This window comes from Sceloporus undulatus, chromosome 6 (genome assembly GCF_019175285.1).
Source record: "Sceloporus undulatus isolate JIND9_A2432 ecotype Alabama chromosome 6, SceUnd_v1.1, whole genome shotgun sequence".
Lineage (NCBI taxonomy): Eukaryota > Metazoa > Chordata > Lepidosauria > Squamata > Phrynosomatidae > Sceloporus > Sceloporus undulatus.
In genome coordinates, this window is record NC_056527.1 from 167,679,098 (window position 1) to 167,697,873 (window position 18,776).

The following is an 18,776-nucleotide window of genomic DNA, read 5'->3' on the forward strand; positions in this document are numbered from 1 at the left end:
AGGTTGACAGTTATGGGCAACCCTATCTGTGGAGGCCCAGGGTTTCATAGGCGGGACCTGCAGCACTTAAACCGGTGTCAAAGCGTATTATTCCTACAGTGTGGATGCCAAAATGCAAAATGCCCTGCCTTTACAGAGCCAGAGAGCCTTTCAGGCGCGCATGCGCAGTAGCAAGGGCTTGCTTGGCAGGGGCCTCTTCCTCGCCCGGAACCAAAGGCTCGCGGCGGCGGCGGGGAAGGCTTCCAGGGTGGGACCCCAAAATGGCGGATGCCCTCCAACCCGGAAGTGAAACCCATCCTTGGCCACAGAGAGGCGTCTGTCTCCAGAAATGGCGGCTTGGCGTTGAAGTATCTGGTTTGTAATCGCCCCAAAGAGAATGAAAGGGAAGCTGAGGAGTTTGAGACCAGTTTGAGGCCGCTTCAGCTTCAGGGAATGCTGGGAAATGTAGTTTTTGGTGCGAGAACATTGAGCCTTCTCTGTGTCACAATAAACTACAGTTCCCAGCATTCCCTAGCACTGAGCCCAGGGCAGTTGAAGCAGTCTCAAACTGTTAATAATAATAATATTATTAATATCAATAATAACAGTCTCAAACTGCTTAATAACGATAATAATAAACTGGGTTATTTCTGCATTGTGTTTTGGACCTTGGTTATATTTCTGTTTCCAGGTTAAAATAGGTGATGATGGTGGCTCTGCTGGTAGTTTCTTTCCACTTTTAACAACTGCCTAATGATTTAATTGCATTTTATTGTGGGTGGGAGGGTTAGGGATATTATAATAACAGTAATAATAATAATAATAATAATAAACTTTTATTGACATCCCACCTACTCCGATTAGGAACAAGGCGGTTTACAATAAAATGACAAAATATAAGGAAACTTGCAGTTATTGTATTTTATGGATGTTTAATGTAAGCCTCTTCAGCCGTTTTGAGAAGCAAGATACGAATAAACTGCCCCAAACTTATGTTTTTAGAGTTAATGTTGTGCATTGCCCTTCATGAATTGCATAAATAAATGAATATTACATTATATGTTCCATGTATGTAAGCCACCTCAATCCACTGGGAGAGGCGGGGTACAAATAAACATCCTATTATTATTAATGTTTATCTTCTGTATATTTTAACTACATGGGAGTTTGTAAATCTGCATCCTTGGGGACAAAGTGGGGTATTAATGAGGAGGAAGAGGATGGGGATGATAGTGGCAGCAGTAGCAGTAGTGTTTCTATTAGCAACTATATTATTATTATTATTATTATTATTATTATTATTATTATTATTTATGATTTATACCCTGCCTTTCTCCCAGTTCAGAGGTTCAAGGCAGCTATGAAGGAGAGGGATGGGTTTACGTATATGGCTACATTTTCCTACCTGATATTTATTCCCTTTTCCTCCTCTGCAGTCTTTCCCTCTTCTCCGCCTGACAGAACGAGGAAGAAGCCGCCATGCCGACTGTGGTGGTGATGGACGTCTCCCTCTCCATGACGCGGCCAGTCTCCGTTGAGGGCTCCGAGGAGTATCAGCGGAAACACCTCGCGGCCCACGGCCTGACCATGCTCTTTGAACACATGGCTACCAACTACAAACTAGAATTTACCGCTTTGATCGTGTTTTCCTCACTCTGGGAACTGATGGTTCCCTTCACAAGAGACTACAACACTCTCCAGGTACAAGATCTAAAAACAGAGATATGCGTAGGTTAATTGTTTTTTTAATATAGTGTGTATTTTGGCTTAGAGTTTGAAGGATCTGGCAACCACGATCTTGAATACTCATGGAGGGGTGACTTCCATTATTTCCAATTTGGTGCGCCCCTGTGGTGCCTGCCTGCACTAATCACATGTGCCCCATTCAAGCCTGTGGGGCTTGGATATGCATGAGCCTCCGTTTTTGCAGGGGGGGTCCCAAATGGATCCCCCATGAAAACGGAGGACCAACTGTAGTCTGAGTGCAGACAGCTTGCCTCTGACCCAGGCTAACGGTGTGTGATTTATGTTCACAGGAAGCCTTGAGTAATATGGACGACTATGACAAAACATGCCTGGAGTCAGCTCTGCTTGGGGTGTGCAACACTGTGCAACAGGAATGGGGAGCTGCCATTCCTTGCCAGGTAAGGTTTCTGGGTTCATGTCTTGGAAAGTTCTGTGGTGTTCTGCCACTGATAACTTCTGTAGACATGCTAAAATAAAAACCAGTTAGTCTTAAAGGTGCTGCTACATTTTTCCATACCTTCCTCCTCTTTACGTTGTGGAGGTAATCTCTGCCTCTCTTGTTCCTTCTTCCTTAGGTTGTCCTAGTCACTGATGGGAGCTTAGGCATTGGCAGGGGCTCCCTCCGCCACTCTTTGGCTACTCTCAGCCAGCGAAATGAAAGCAACCGTTTCCCATTGCCTTTTCCATTCCCATCAAAGCTGTATGTCATGTGCATGGCCAATCTAGAGGAGGTGAGTCCATTCCGGTGGGCTTGTTCTGCAAGAAGAAGTAGAGGGTTGACACTGTATTAGCATTTGGCTCGTGTTCAAACTGTTGGCTGGGATAGACAGGCTTCAGGTTTACAGGGATCATTTCAGCAGCCTAAATTTAGGTGGTAATGTGCATGTTTTAGTATGTTCTGCATTATGAAGAGGTGCTTCTTTCTACTTACAGCTCCAGAGCACAGATTCCTTAGACTGTCTTGAACGTCTTATAGACTTAAACAATGGGGAAGGACAGATTTTTACTATCGATGGACCTCTTTGCTTGAAGAATGTACAGTCCATGTTTGGGTGAGTAAACCTCTAATAAGCATCTCTATGATTACACTGTCTCCCTCCCCCCCTCCCAGTTTAAGAATCATCCAAATTACTCCCTCATGCAGTTCTTCAAAGGAGTTCACCTGAATTCATTAACTGTCTTGTCCTAATGATACATTTATGTTCCAGGAAGCTAATAGATGTAGCCTATACACCCTTCCATGCTGTTCTGAAATGTGGCCGCTTGTCTTCAGATGTGCAAGCCTTTCCAAGGCCAGAGCCCTTTGTGGTAGATGAGGAAATTGATCCAATTCCTAAAACAATTAATACAGGTAAACACTTGCTTCTTCTTTACTGCCTTCTGCACTAATACCAGTTTGTCTTGCCCTCTATGCTTTCATTCTTTGACTTTAAATCTCTCCATCTAAGAGTCTTCCTTCTGTCAGAGTGAGAAAGGAGAAACCTTTCCATTCTGTTTTGATCCAACTCCTTTACTTGCTGGAGCCCCAAAACATCTGGAAGGCACCAAGTTGCCTACTCTAATATTTTCAACTGAGTGTTCAAAGAGTGATTCCTTCTTCTTACTTTTTTTAAAAAAAATCTTACTGTTGGCTTTCTTTCTAGATCTGGAAATAGTTGGCTTCATTGACATAGCTGATATCTCCAGCCCCCCGGTCCTGTCTCGGCATTTGGTATTACCCATTGCTCTCAACAAAGGTGAGCCTTTCTGCTGTCCTCATACCCAGAAGCTATCACTCTCAAAATGAAGAGGGAGCGTACCCTGATAGCCTTCACTTCTCCTTCCTCCTAGAAGGTGATGAAGTGGGCCCAGGGATTGCAGATGATGTCGAAGATGAGAATTCGGCTAACCAGATAGCGGGCAAGATCCCCAACTTCTGTGTGTTGCTGCATGGGAGTCTGAAAGTGGAAGGCATGGTGGCCATTGTTCAGTTAGGGTATGGAGGGTGACATGGAGGGTGGAGGACGCACAGAGATGGCACTGAATGGAATTGTATTTTGGGCCAGAGATTTATAACAAGTTTGTTGAATATGAATAATAACCTCTGGGGTTAGAAATATTTGTCCATGGGGGTGTCCTCTAGACCCTCTGCCAGGAGGAGGATTCATTTCAGTTTAGAAGGCATACCTAGCAGAGGACCAATTTTATAACTAAATGATTTCAGTCAGAGGCTTGGAGAAGTAACAAAGAGGTTGCTCTGTTTATTCTAAGACAGAGAAGCCCAGCCTTTTCCCTTGAAGAAAGGCCAGCCCTGGATGGGAAAGGATAATCTCTTCTTAGCAAAAATGTCTGTCGTTGCTATGGGTGTTCTTTGCTCTCTCTTTTCAGGCCTGAATGGTATGGGATGCTTTATTCTCAAGCAGACAGCAAGAAGAAGTCAAATCTGATGATGTCTCTCTTTGAGCCAGGACCAGAGCCTCTCCCGTGGCTGGGGAAGATGGCCCAACTTGGCCCCATCTCAGGTAATGGCCGCTACCGTGTGAATGGATCCATTCAGATTTCCCCATCATTTCAGATATGAGTCAGATATGAGGCTCAATTATTAGAAGCTAATGACTAAAAGGTTTCCGTTCTTGGTTTAACAACTTCATTCCTTCCTTTCTAGACACAGTATGATTGATGTGTTTGATTTATGTAAAACAAATGAATGTGACACTTTTGTTTGGATATTCTTGGTGTGGAACTTTTTCTTAAAAATAATCTTTTAAAAAGGTGTAGTGTGTGGGAGAGAAAACATGAAAACTCTCATATATATCTACGATCTGTTTGCTTTTAGATGCTAAGGAGAACCCATATGGTGACGATGACAACAAGAGTCCCTTTCCCTTGCAACCCAAGAATAAACGCAGCTACGCACAGAATGTAACTGTGTGGATTAAACCAAATGGCCTCCAGGTCAGTAGATTGTTTAAAGACTTTGGCAGGATCTACCTTTTCTTGCATATAAAGTTGGGGCTGTGTGAGATTATCTCACATTGAATGTTGTCACAGCTCTACTGGTGTAAAATATGGTAGTTTGTCGCATTGGGGTTGCAGCATTTACATTAGTTTCCTGTTGTCTTCTGGCACCATTCCAAGTTTTGCATGGAAATGAAGTTGTTAGACAAGTGTGTGTCCCTTATTAAAAGTGCTGCTGTGGTGGAAAGGATTTCTTTTTGAGAGTGGGATATTCCAAGGCTTTGGGCTTTATTGGATTTCCTAAGTGGGGAAAGAAACTTCAGATTCCCCCCCCCCCACTTTTTTTTCTCCTCTCTCAACAGACAGATGTACAGAAGATACTTAGAAATGCAAGAAAGCTTCCTGAAAAGACACAGACCTTTTACAAGGTAAGGAACACTGTTTCTTACACTTTGAAGCAGGCAGTATGGCACTAAGGACTGGTCTATAGATCCTTTCTCAAAGGAAGCACAGTTCCAGCATGTGTATGCTTTGTTAAGAGTAAACTTCCAGACATACCCATTTATCTATTTAGAATATTTATACTCTGCTCTTCAGCCACATAGGCTGCCAGGCAATCACTCTTCTGGAAGACCTAGAGATTCCTAGAGAAGTGTTTACTCTAGGAATCTCTATATCAGCCTGTTTGACTCTATGATCCACTTCTGCAAGAAATTGACCATAGGATCACTCTGGAGGTCCTAGAGATGCCCAAAATTTCACCTGCTTGGATCTTCCCCACTGGTGCTGTACAGTATGTTTTTATGGCTTCTTTCTTCCATTTTCACATTAATGCTTGACTGGAGGATGTTCCTCTTCTTTGTCCTCTTGTCTTTTCTAGGAACTGAATCGCTTACGAAAGGCGGCCTTAGCCTTTGGATTTTTGGATCTCCTGAAAGGTGTGGCAGACATCCTCGAGAGGGAATGCACTCTTCTTCCCGACACCGCACACCCCGATGCCGCCTTCCAGCTGACGCATGCAGCTCAGCAGCTCAAAATGGCAAGCACTGGCAACTCAGAATATGCGACGTATGACCACAACATCACACCGCTGCAGACTGACTTCTCTGGCAGTGGGACCGAGCGGATGTGAGGCCCTTCAGTTGCCAAGCCCTCCCTCTAAAGACTTGACTTGTCCATCCCCATCCCCATGCTTGCTCAATGAGATTGGACTGGACTTTCTCATTAAATTTTACTACAGTTTGTATTTCACTTTCCTTATTGGCCCAATGATCTAAGAGAAAGTATTCACAGCGCATTAAAATCTAAACCTGGCAGCAGTGCAGGTTACATCCATCACATGATTCCAGAGGTTTGGAAAAGGATTGCCAAAAAGGTAGAAAAATTGAGCCAATGTACCTGTAAAGAAGAGTTTTCAGAAAAGAAATAATGTTGTAGCCAATGGCCATGATTGTGATTCTGGTTCCTGGCTCATGGGGAGGAAACCCTGCTGTTCTTCTCTGCGAATCACACAAATGAGTTATTCTGCGCCTGTGCTGTAAAGCTCAGAAACTTCTGGAATCATTAGGCAAAACTACAGTTATAGGTAAGCAACCTGTCCTTTCCTCGTCTCATAGAGTTTCAGAAGCACTATCTTAGGCTCCAGTTTAGGATCCTAGTTCTCCATCTTTAAATAGCTGGCAAATTTTGAACTTCTTGTTGATGCATTCTCTAGTCTTTCTCCACTGGCTACTTTAAGTTGACTTGGACTTATTGCAACCCTAGTTTTGCCCAAAAAAATTGCCCCCCAAATTAGCCCATAAAAAAGGGACTTCTGGATCCCCCAAGTTAGGGGTGTCAAGGGCCACATGAACTACCCTCTGCCCATCCTGTAGACTTATATTGTATCCAGTTCCTCAGCACCACTCTAATACGCAAATATTTAACTGCATTATACTGGATATGTAATAATTTACTACTACTCTATATACAATGAGTAGCATTCAGTATTACAGTTATTGATTCATAGTCACTCCCCTCTGTTCTGCATCATTCCTTGTTTTTTTGGCCTGCTGGCCATAACCAAATAAGCTTATGCAAAGTGTCTAATTCGTTCAATAGTTCACCTTGGTAGAATAGCCTCCATGAGCAGAAAGGAATTGTTTTCTGTTCACTCCATATTTGATTAATAAAAATAGAAAGCAACCCATTTGAAGAGACGTTTTAAAACCTTTATATTAGAAATCCACATTCTGTTTGCCTTTGAAAAGACCAGCAAATCCAGATTCACGACAAAAGTGCCCGCACCCTAGACAGTGTTTTGACAGAGAGAATAGCAACATAAAGGCTATGAGCTGTTTTGCTACTATTAAAAGTGTTCTCTCCAAGTATAGCAACCCAAACATACTGTTTTTACCCACCTGGAGTAAATGGAAAAATGAAATATCACTCCAAACCAGCTTGTAATGAATGATAAAGCAAATAGGTTATTTTTCTCCCATTCCCAGGAACAATGTTGGGGTGGGGAAATCTGCTTTGGATTTTAGTCTCAATGTAAATGGAGCCACCTATGGTGCTGTGGCTATTTTGTGGACTGAGTTCAGCACCTTCAATAGTTTCTTTAGACTGTAGTTCAGACTACAATCCAGAGCAGATATCCCATCAATATAGAGACCGTGAGCATTCCCAGAACCTTTGGAAGCCCAACAAGCCCTAGAAGCCGACCCAAAAGGACCTCTTATGCAAGAAGCAGAGGAGTGAATATTTTTGGGTGGACGGGGGAATGACAAAGGTCAAGTCCAAGTTCATGAGATAACAATCATAGTTGGAAGGGACCACAAAGGTCATCCAATCCAACCCCATCTCACTCCTCATGGGAGACTTTTGCTCCAATGCTGTCTTCTGCAGAGATACAGTAGTTCCCAAAACCAATGGGGCAAATGCATGGAGGGGTTTACAAGAATCTTATTGGGACACACTATTCGTAAAAACAGGACAGAAAAAAAAAACTAGCTTTTTTTCACTGCAGGGATAAAGAATGGAGGACAGAACTGAACAAATCGCCTGCCAATTGCTTATCCTTGGGGATGGGATCATGCAACTCTATCCATCCTAAGTGTTTTTGTAGCCTCTGGAGTTGCAATAAGAAGCTGGATCTTCTCTTTCTGCTGGAAAACAAGGTGCAGCCAGCTCTTGTTTTAACAAGGGAGGATCGTTTTGGAGAAATTCAGGTTTCATGGGTTGGAATAAAGTTAGAAGGGGGGGGTCTATGGAAATGACCCAAGAACCTCTAAAGTTGATCACCCCAACTTACAGGAACAAGGATTTTTGCCTGCAACCAACACTGGAAGATTTAAATTGGGTGCGAATCATGCAGTCTTGCAGATGGAGCTGGACTGCGACTCCAGCCAGCAAAGATGAATGCTGGGAGCTGAAGTCTGACAAACATTTAGAGGACTGCTAGATTCCCACCTTGGCTTAAAACTTACTTTCAGTCCCAGCTTTAGAAAAGCCACTGAATCAATGGTATCTTAGTATGTTGGTTCCCTAGATCCAATGGGTCTACTCCAGTTAGGGCTGATGAAAGCATTCAGGCTTAAGTCTCCTCCTTGGGCTATTTCAAAACTTTATATTGAAATAAAAAATTAAAATACAGTATCTTTCCGCCTGGGAAACTTACACACGCTCCTATAACCAGACAAACGCCATTCAATTTTCCTCCCAAAGGTTTGCACTCATTAAGAGCTTTGCTTATTTCCCAGTATAATAAGAAACAAGGTTTTAATTTTTTGTCTCCACTGCTGTTTAGTTTCATCTTGATCAAAGAAAAACCAGATCTAGCTTGGGAAGAAAGGGAGAGGATGACCATTACCTGGAAACTCTTGTGTGTATGTGTGTATTAGGGAAGACACATGTCGGTATAACCATACAAAATTAGTTTTCAGATTAACAGGGCAAGTAAAATCATTAGGAATGAAAGAGCCCTAAACCGGGTTCCAAGGTAGATTAGAACATGAAATTATTCCAGTGCTGGGCTTAGTGCATTTTCCTCTTCTTTGCTCCAAGGTGCCTCTTCCGTTGTTTGTAGAGGTGACGGAAATTCACAAACGGCCCTGAAGAAAAGCAAGGAAGGAGAAAGAAAAAGTCTGAATTTCCAAGATCTGGAACCATCGCAAAAGGTGGAGTCTTGTAGCCTAAATGCCTCACCTGTTTACCTGATAGCAATCAATAGATCTATTGCGGCCACTGACCATATTCCAAAATTCATCCATAAAGTACATACATACCATCGACATTAGTAAAATACATACACCTACAAACATTAGTAGAATATAAGTGTAAGGGTACATATAAGTCATATAGAATATAAAATATAAACATGCAATATAAATGCACGCAGTCCACCTCCATCCCAATGTAACTTGGGAACAAAAAATTTTTTTCGAAAGAGTAAAGGTAGTACTCTAAACTCACCAAGGAATAACAACACAAGGTAGAGTTGAAGGAAGACTGAAAAGGGGATGGTGATGCTCAGTGGGTAGGGCAAGGAGAAGCTGAATCTCCCTGTGCTGTTGAAGACAGGAATGGCTTGGATCACGGACACGGCTGAGAAAAGAAGGAAAAGAGGCCACGAGTCAAACCCAAACAGCTGCAGTATCTGTGCAGCATCATTCGCCACCCCATCATTTCCAGGAACAAAAAGATAAGCATGCAGAGAACACTATAGAGCATGTGCAACAGGGAGCATCATCGGTAGCATACCTTCAGCTAAGATCCCTAGTGGGTAGAGTGGTATCCAGATGCTATATCGAATCCAGGTCAGGATCTTCCATTCTATATCGATACAGGACAGCATGTAGAACGGATACCTAGAACAGAAGCCATGCAAGGTGGACAATTCTCTTTCAAGAAGATTGCCAAAATGATGAAATGAAAGGAGAGGACTGAACAACACTAGGGAGCTTTCCTGGGCTTAGCTGTTATCTGGAACTACTGTAGCCCTAATGCCTCAATAACATGATGCTGATAGTGGCATCAAATGAAATGCTCTGAAATGGGAGAGAAACAGGCAAAGTACCTGAATATCTCAATCATGCTCCAAATGTAGAAGACAAAAAACACAACGGCTTTGCTCTGCATTTCTTCCACGCTTCCAAGGACAAGGAACAAAATAAAGTTCCTTCCACTGACCTGTTAAAGGTGGGGATAAAAAGAGAGAGTTCAAGAATTGTGTGTAATAGGGAAAAGACCTGCAAATTGCAAACTCTGCATCTAAGGGTCAAACTAAAGTACAGGTTTGGTATTTCCCCCTGACTCATCCAGCAGTGCTGCCGCAATGGGAGAAAGTCATATTGGTCATAGCATATATTTTTCTTATTTTAAGTGGTTTAAAAATTTTTTGTATGGTATTTATTTATTTCAGTAATTCAGTAATTCCTCCCGGTGTTTTGGACTCCAGCTCCCAGAAGCTCCCAGTCATCTTGATCAACAATCTGGGATTACTGGGAAGCAATGTCTGTGGTTTAGTGGTTTGAGTGTTGGACTAGGACTCTGGAGACCAAGGATCGATCTCCCTGGTTTGGCCATGAAAGCCATTTGGGCAAGTCACACTCTCTCAGCCTCAGGGAAGGCAATGGCAAACCTCCTTTGCACAAATCTTGCCAAGAAAACCCCAAGATAGGTTCGCCTTAGGGCCACCATACAACAGAAACTGCCTGAAGCCACACAACAGAGTTTTAAGGTGCTATTCACATTAATGAACTTCATCCTGAGAAATAGGTTAGGCACCCTAGAATACCTCCTTTGCAGTTAAAACTAAAGCTCAGAGCAGACTAACTCCCCTGCAAAACATCAGAGTCCCCAGATATTATGAATTAGTTGGCAACTGGCTTTTCTTGATGCCTTGAAGAAACGTTACCTGGAAAAGGACGGGCGCCAGAGGAGCTCGGATGAGACCGATTAAGGTGTTTACGATCTCCATGAGGGACAGCATCTGGCAGAAGTACATCACGTCTGCAGTTGTGTGAAATGTGTCAAAGAAGGAATCTGGAAGAGCAGACAGCGCTCAGTTTAAGCATCTCTTTTGACCGCAGAGGAAGAAAAAGAAGGGTTAGCTCATACTAGGACCCCCATCATCCCCCTTCAAACATATACTTGGTCATCTACTGAAGCTGAAAGATGGGAAATTCAGGGAAGATAAAAAGAGGCAGACATTCTTCACAATGTCATAGTTAAATTGTGGAACTCATTGCCACAAGATGTAAAGACGGTTACTCACTTGGGTCAGTTTAACATTCATAGAGGGATAGGGCCATCAATGGCTACTAGAATGGATGGACAGATTTCACCTCTGATATCAAAGACATAGTGCCTTTGCACATTGCAGCCTCAGAAGGCAAAGGCAAACCCTCTCTGTGCAAATCCTGCCCCAAAAAAGCCCTGTGATAGGTCTGCCTTAGGGTCGCCATAAGTCAGAAATCACTTGAAGGCACACAACAACAACAAGAAGTTTGGACTGTGACTCATTCCAAATTTTTAATCCAATTTTTCAGCATGCCAGGAGCTGAACACAATCTCAAAGGAACAAGAGCAGAAAGGAACGCAGGAGACCCACTTGCCTTTTCCCAGCATGAAGAGCCGAACCGTCATGTTGACGAAGATCCAGGAGAAGCCCAGGAACTGCACAAGGTTGTACATGAACAGGTATCCTCGCTTCAAGTGTCGGAAAGCTACAAGCCATTGCAAGAAAAGGTGAGGAGAAGGAAACAAGGGCTGGGACATAAGATCTCTCCCCTAAAAAATGGGTCATGCTAACTTAAAGGCAGGTTTTCCAATGGCTTTAAGCCAGTCTCTTTAACACAAGGAAACATGCAACCCACTGAGCAACAGGTCAGGACTGGCTCTGTGTCAAGTTCCAGGTTTGGTTCTAGGACCCACAATGGATACCAACATCCATGGATGCTCAAGCCCCACAATAGTGCAATAAAATGGTAACATTGAGGTTTGCTTTGGAGATTTTTAAGAAACATTTTCAAGCCATGCATGGTTGAATCCGTGGATAAATAGGGCCGACTGTAATGCACTGAGACTTACGCAGATCTAGCTCATGGCACAGGAAAAATAACTGTCTAATCTGATATGCTCATGTATAAGTCTAGAAAGTTTAGTCAAAAAATTGACCCCAAAAACATGGGTCAATGTAAATACTGTACTTTAACCCTTAGATAAAATGGAAAATTAAGATTTGCTATTTGGAGTAGCTGAAAAGGGCAACCACTTACGGTCTTTGGGGATCCTGTTTTCGATGTTGATTTTGTTAATTCTCTCTTCCTCCTAAAAATTAGGGAGAAAGGTTTCTGAGGGCATTACAGCCATTTGGAGCAGTTTCAGGTCACAGTACTGCATCACTGCAAAAACCAGCTCACATTTGATGCAAGTTAAACTCTCCAACACATTGCCTTGTAACCATGTGCGGCATAGTTCAGATACTTCCCTCCATCCATTTCAATCCTTTCTTTCCTCCAATCTGTCTGTGACCATTTATTTTCTTTTTTTTTAAATCCTTATATGAATTATGTTCTGTTTGCTGCCATGTAATCCTGGCACAATGTCACCTACTTGAAACCAAATCTGTCCCTTTTAACCAACAATGCTTAGCGTTTGGCTAGCACCTTCGAGGCATTCAATATCTTCCCAACACAAGCGCAAGGACAATAATTCTTACTGGTAAGGCAAATATTGATATTCTGGGTGTAGAGATGGCCAAGGCTTCAAGGCCTCTGAAAAGCCACTTTGTGAGTTCACTATTGATGGGAGATCTGAACTAGAGACTAACAATAGTAATAATATTTATTTATATCCCGCTCCTCTGAACGATCGAAGCGGCTTACATAAAAACAAATCAATAAAATACAATATCAATACAATATCATAACATTATAACCCAGCCCCTCCTTAACCTCCCATCAGTAATAGTAAAATACAGTTAAATTATCAATTGTTAAAACAACCATTGATAATTAAATAATTAAATAATTAGCAATTATTAACACCCCCAAACCTTGGTCCTCTGGGTGTTTTAGACTTCAGCTCCCAGAGTTCCTGACAGTTGGCCAAGCTGGCTGGGGCTTCTGGGAGTTGAAGTCCAAAACAGCTGGAAGACCCAAGTTTGGGAATCACTGCTGCAGATTATAGTCAGCCTCTGGAAACCACAAGCCCAGTACAATATGTGCAAGAAAGATAACTCAGCCACACCATTTGAACAACAGTCCACAGCATGAGTAGTGTTACTTTCCTGGTACTCATGAGTGGGAGACTTTTTTATAATGGTGCATTCCACTTGCACACTGACAAATACAGAAAGCCAGCGGCACTCCGCCAGTGAGCTCTTTTGCCCCACCAGCTTTCAAATGGATCTGGGCCAATACCGACGAACCCACAGACATGGGCATTTTACCTTGGCCTTCAGCTCCATCTCAGCATCCGATTCATCCAACCATCGGTCAAAATCAGGAGCGAGAAACAGCGGGCGCTTCTCCTGCTTGGTCAGCCGTTCCCACCAGTGGCTTTCCGCTTTCTTCACGGTGATGTTCAGCTGCCGGTGCGTCACTTTGTAGGCTGGCTGAAAGAATGCAATGCCAGTAGTGTTTTGGTTATGAGCCATTCAGTCGTGATCAACGGGAATCATGAAGCCTTCCAGATCTTGTTGGGTTCCAAGATAATTTTTTAAGAATAGTTTTTACTGGAGGAATCTAAGCTACTGCTGAAGAAGTCTGGGAGTTGCAATTCAGTCAATGCATGACTCTCACCTGGATACAGAGTCATACTTTGAACAAAAATTAAATTAACCGTCAGTAAGGAGCAGGATTAAACATGCTTCAGCATTGTTGTTCTTGTGTGCCTTCAAGTCACTTCCGACTTACAGTGACTTATGGGTTTTCTTGGGCTGAGAAAGTATGTCTTGCCCAAGGTCACCCAATGGGTTTCCATGGCTGAACAGAGACTTGAACTCTGATTTCCAGAGTCGTAGTCCAACACTCAAACCATTACCATACACTCACTCTTCTTTAGCATTAGAGAAATATGTTTTCACCATTATACCTACAAAAAAAATGTGGGTGCTGACAGCGTACAACTATAAAGCAAATATTAAAAGGCAACTTACAATGGAAGTAGGGCACCAGTTGCACAGCCAGAGGTATAGGAGCCATGGCTGACTGACAGTAATCAGGACATACTACAAATCTCTACAAATCTTGGCCCTGTGACCTGATAGTAAAGCAATGGACTTTGCCTGATAAGCCAAGGTTAGGCTGTCAAACTGCCAGTCAAACAGATGTGATGAAGCTCTGAAAGTAAAGGGAGAGACTGCCTTCTTCCAGTTTGCAAAATGGAACCAAATCAAAAAGCAAGGGTTGCATCACTGCCACAGGTTGTGTTGAAATTTTGCCCATTCATTGTATATTGCTGTATTAATCTGCGGCACAAAATTGGACATCTGCGGTGGGTCCAGGAGTCATCTTTGTTCCCATAGGATCCTCTGAGAACCACACAGACTGCTCAAAATGTTTACCAGAAACCCCCCAAACTTTGCAGTGATCAAGAGGTTTTTGGGGAAGAAAGAAACATTTTTTATGTTAAAACAGTACAAGGGGAACCTGCAACCCGTTCCAAAGATCTCCCGCTTCTGGAGGCTTTGAGGTTATCCATTTTTTTCTTTTTGTCTAGGAAAAGAATTGGGAAGGGAGGGAAGCTAGGCATCTGGAGGGGCCAAGGAATGTAAGAACAGTGGTTCCACGCAACTCCAAAACATTGGCTCTTGTAATTTCTTGTGTGCCATCAAGTCATTCCCAACCTATGGCAATCCTAAGGCAACCCTATCATGGGGTTTTCTTGGCAAGATTTGTTCAGAGGAGCTTTGCCATTGCTTTCCCCTGAGGCTGAGAGAGTAGGACTTGCTCAAGGCTACCCAGTGGGTTTTATGGCTGACCCAGGACTCAAACCCTGGTCTCTAGAGTCTTGGTCCAATACTCAAAACCACTATCTGTGATTACATTATTGCAAAAACCGGGTACCACATACAGCATGAAGGAAAGGAAAGTCCCTCGTTCCCTAACTGGCATGCCCACACCTTTCATCTTGGCATGAGAGATGCTACCTTGCCCAGCGAGAATTTCTAGTGAGGTTGCAATAACGGTTGAGCAATCCAACGCAAGTGCTTTCAACTACTAACCTGCTAGGCCATGTCGTAATTCCTTCTCCCAGCCAAATTGGGTGGCTAGGTGGCTAGATGCAAAGGTCCTTGGCCTCTATAGCGCTTTAAAGAGTATGCCAGCTCTGAGATTTGGTTCCATTTGGATGCTCAAGCCCCATTAAATACAATGGTACATTAAAATGGTCCAGGAACATATCTACTTTTTAAACTGGGGCATACCTATATATGACCGCACACCTTAACATCAATCCAAATGCCGCACACACTACAGTTCTAAACAAATCATGAACTGATTTGCCCCCAGTTTCCCCAAAAGCAAGTGTAAGATTTTTTTAATGGGCTCAAATAGGAAACAGAAAACCTTACCTGTGGTTTCACTGGTTCTAGGAACTCAATTTGAAACTCATAGATGTTGTCCCCCTTGGCGCCATGGCCGTGGGCTAGGAAAACAGAAATGCGTGTTTGTTTGTTTTTAGAATTCTATACAGTGATAACAGAATCAAAACAAGAGAATCATAGAGTTGGAAGAGAACCCCCAAAGGCCACCCAGTCCAACCCCATTCTGCCATTTGGGAAGACACCAAGCCCTCCATGCCATAGATGGCCATCCAGCCTCTGTTTAAAAACCTCCAAAGAGGGAGACTTCATCACCCTCCAAGGCAGCATCTTCCACTGTAAACAGCTCTTACTGCCAGGAAGTTCTTCCTAATATTGAGGTGGAATCTCTTTTCTTGTAGTTTGCATCCACTGCTCTGTATCTTATTCTCTGGAGCATCAGAAAACAAGCTTGCTCCCTCCTCAATATGACATCCCTTCAAATATTTAAACAGGGCCATCATGTCATCTCTTAACCTTCCTTTGTATATTATTGTCACATGCCTTCAAGTCATGATGGGTTACAGGGTTTTCTTGGCAAAACTGGTTCAGAGGGGGTTTGCCTTGGCTCCCATGTAAACGCACACATAGGATAAGGAATACAATTGCAACTCATTCTATTGGTGAAAAATTCCCATAAGCCAAAATGATGTGCCTCTATCTCAAGGTGTAGTAGCTTGAGCCATAACATGGAGCCATGGCAGTTAAAGTGGTGTCAGACTGCATTATTTCTATAGTGCAGATGCAGGCTAGATCAGGAAGCAATAATCTAATGCCATCAGCATTACTCTACGACAGTGCCACTAGGATTATTATGCTTAGTGCTTTGCAGAACCCCAGTTTGTAATCCTTTTGGGAATGTAATGCTTTTAATTGTAATCCTAAATGATTCTCCCCGCAAAGCGTTCACCAAAAATTCAGTCAGAAAATCTTGGATTACTTTCTCATCACATCACATATTATTTACATTTATATATGCGTATCATACTTTATTATTCTCTGTTTCATTTCCGATTGCCTCTGTGTCAATTTCTGGGGCTGTTGCCACACTGCAGAATCAATCCAGTTTGAAACTGCTTTATCTGTCATAGCTCCATCCTCTGGGATCCTAGGATTTGTAGTTCTCTGACAGTGAAGGTTAAACAGCTCACCAAACTACGAATCCTAGAATTACATAGCATTGAGAGATGGTAGTTAAAACGGTGTCAAACTGCATTATTCCTACAGTGTAGATGCACCCAAACTCTGCATCAGGTACTGATCCACTTCAGTCCAGTGCAGTTCCCTTCCCCAAAGCAATTGTGTCCTACAAGCAGATTGAAAATGGGCCTACCTTTGAAATGGAGCACATTGTCCGTAATGGTGATGTCGGGATTCTGCGGGGAAAAGAGAGTTTTGTGAGGAGCAGGTAAGATTTCATTGCTTTGTGGCCAACAGAGAAGCCCAGGAAAGCTCCTGCTGCCAACTTCTTTTTTCCAGTGAGTCTCAAAGGTGCTGCAAGATCTCTCTACATATATTTGGACATTACATTACATTATATAAATGCACCCGAGGAAGTAGACTTCAGTCTATGAAAGGCTCCTGCTGCCAACTTCTTTCTTCCAGTGAATGTCAAAGGTGTCACAAGATCTCTCTACATATATCTGGACATTACACAAATGCGCCTGAGGAAGTAGATTTTAGTCTAGGAAAGCTCCTGCTGCCAACTTCTTTCTTTCAATGAGTCTCATCAAGATCTCTCTACATCCATGTGGACACTGAGAGTTCCTGCATGGCCCTTGTGGTCTCTTCCAACTCTATGATTCTAGGATTGCATTACATTACATACATGCATCTGAGGAGGTAGACTGAAGCTGAGGAAAGCTCCTGCCACCAACTTCTTTCATTTAGTCTCAGAGGTGCTGCAAGATCTCTCTACATACTGATCCTACAGACTAATGCAGCTATATCTTTGAATCCCATCCCCCTGATCTGCATTATAAATCAAATACCAGCCAATCCTTCTCCCTGCCTGGCCAGGGCTGCTGGGACTTGCAGTCCAAGGCGTGCTGCTTGCTTGCACTTGCATGCACCAGAGGGCTGCGCATCAGGGGAGGACAAATGCTGCATCGGCAAGCCTTGCAAGCCAAGGAGGAGGCACAGGGGGAGGCAGGGGTCCTCCAAGCCTCCCAGACCCCCAAGGGCTCACCTGGACATCGCTGAGCTCCACTCGCAGGTAGAGCTCCTGGTGCCTCTGCGCCCAATGCACCTGCGGAGTCAGGCTCTTGGAGCTGGGCTGCATCCTTGCTGCTCAGGGCTAAGGAAGGGAAGCAGGGCGGACGGAGAGGAAGACAGGCAGCACCTCTCCTCCTTTTCCTGCCCTCTTCCCTCCGCGCCTGCGTCACCTTCCCAGACACCTCCCTCCTTGGCACAGCCAGTGGGAAGAGTGGAGGTGGAAACTACAACTCCCAGCATCCCCCTGTGTTGGGGAGGGGATGCTGGGGGTTGTAGTTTTCTGCCACCCACCTATCCAGGCCAAAAGATGCTTTTTCCCCAGGTGCAGACTAGGGAAGGAGGGGGGAATGCAGGGCCACAAACTGACCAACAGAGATTATTACAAGGTTTGCAGCTCTTTGGTTTGGGGGCATTTGGGTGGATTTGGCAGAGGCTGGCTGGGAGCAGAGCCCTGGAGAAGTGGCTTGGAAGGGAAAGGGGCCTTTTGTAAACGCAAAGGCCTCCTTCTGGGTCTTTCCTGCTTCAAATGGAGGCAGGGGAGTCCTCCTAGAGCAAAGGCCTCCTGGGACTTTGGAAATGTCTCCTGGTCTAAAGGTTCTGGGAAAAGGAGGCTGTCTGGTCACCCTGGACCAGATAAATGCCAGGCCCAAGGCCCTGCAAAATGGAAGACCTTCTAGCCAAAATGGAGGACAGGCCCCAATAAAAGCTCCAAAGACTGTTCTCAATCAAAATGCCTGCTTCTTAGCATTCCTCCTGGAGGCCATTCCTCCTGGACAAGTGCTTCTTCCTGGGCTTTTGGAAAGGCCTCCTGTGGCCAGAAGGCTAGAGGGAATATGGAGGACAGTCCTGGAACAGGAGGATATAGAAACACTTTTCAGTCCCAGTGTCAAAGCCTGTGCTTCTGAGTCCTCCTGGAGAGAAGAAAGCATTCCTCCTGGGCTTTTGGAAAGGCCTCCTGTGGCCAGAAGGCTAGAGGGATGGAGGACAGGCCCTGGGGAAGGAGGACTGGCTGGTTGGCTGCCCTGTGGCCAAGGGCCTGGGAGCTCAGGAGGAGGCAGGGAAGGAGGCCAGCTGTGCAAAGGCTGCGGGCTCTGGGCTTGCCTTTGGGGGCAGTGTGGGTCGAAGCAGGCGGTGCCTCCCTCCCTCCTTCCCTCCCTTCCTTCCTCCTGCAGCCGAGCCCGAGAAGCCGAGGAAGCGGAAAGGCCTCGCTTGGCAGCCGAGCAACAGCAGAAGCGCCGAAGGGCCCTCGCCAAGCCTTGCGCCTTTTGGAGAGGTGGCAGGGGGACCCTCTTTGGGCCCTTGGTGCCAGGAGAGGGCTTGAAGGGGGCACCCA

General features: G+C 44.2%; 2 protein-coding genes across 3 annotated transcripts; one reads left to right on the plus strand and one right to left on the minus strand.

Moving 5' to 3' along the window:
• The first annotated feature begins 223 nt into the window (after positions 1–223).
• INTS14 (integrator complex subunit 14) lies at positions 224–5,908 on the plus strand. 2 transcript variants are annotated; one of them, XM_042472569.1, is made up of 12 exons: positions 224–354; positions 1,416–1,680; positions 2,016–2,123; positions 2,301–2,456; positions 2,659–2,777; positions 2,934–3,076; positions 3,369–3,461; positions 3,556–3,700; positions 4,093–4,226; positions 4,541–4,659; positions 5,025–5,090; positions 5,543–5,908. In XM_042472569.1, exons 2-12 carry the CDS (start codon positions 1,459–1,461, stop codon positions 5,792–5,794), a joined length of 1,557 nt encoding a protein of 518 aa, XP_042328503.1. In that variant the 5' UTR covers positions 224–354; positions 1,416–1,458; the 3' UTR covers positions 5,795–5,908. The 2 variants fall into 2 exon arrangements, with proteins under 2 accessions (XP_042328503.1, XP_042328504.1); XM_042472570.1 differs by lacking the exon at positions 224–354 and having other exon boundaries at positions 3,559–3,700.
• A 942-nt stretch (positions 5,909–6,850) lies between these two features.
• Positions 6,851–17,740, minus strand: HACD3 (3-hydroxyacyl-CoA dehydratase 3). The gene is made up of 11 exons (XM_042472571.1): positions 17,418–17,740; positions 16,563–16,605; positions 15,221–15,294; positions 13,097–13,261; positions 11,922–11,973; positions 11,259–11,369; positions 10,559–10,686; positions 9,719–9,831; positions 9,403–9,509; positions 9,115–9,246; positions 6,851–8,753 (listed from the first exon to the last, which is right to left on the minus strand). Exons 1-11 carry the CDS (start codon positions 17,508–17,510, stop codon positions 8,677–8,679), a joined length of 1,095 nt encoding a protein of 364 aa, XP_042328505.1. The 5' UTR covers positions 17,511–17,740; the 3' UTR covers positions 6,851–8,676.
• Between the last annotated feature and the right edge of the window lie 1,036 nt (positions 17,741–18,776).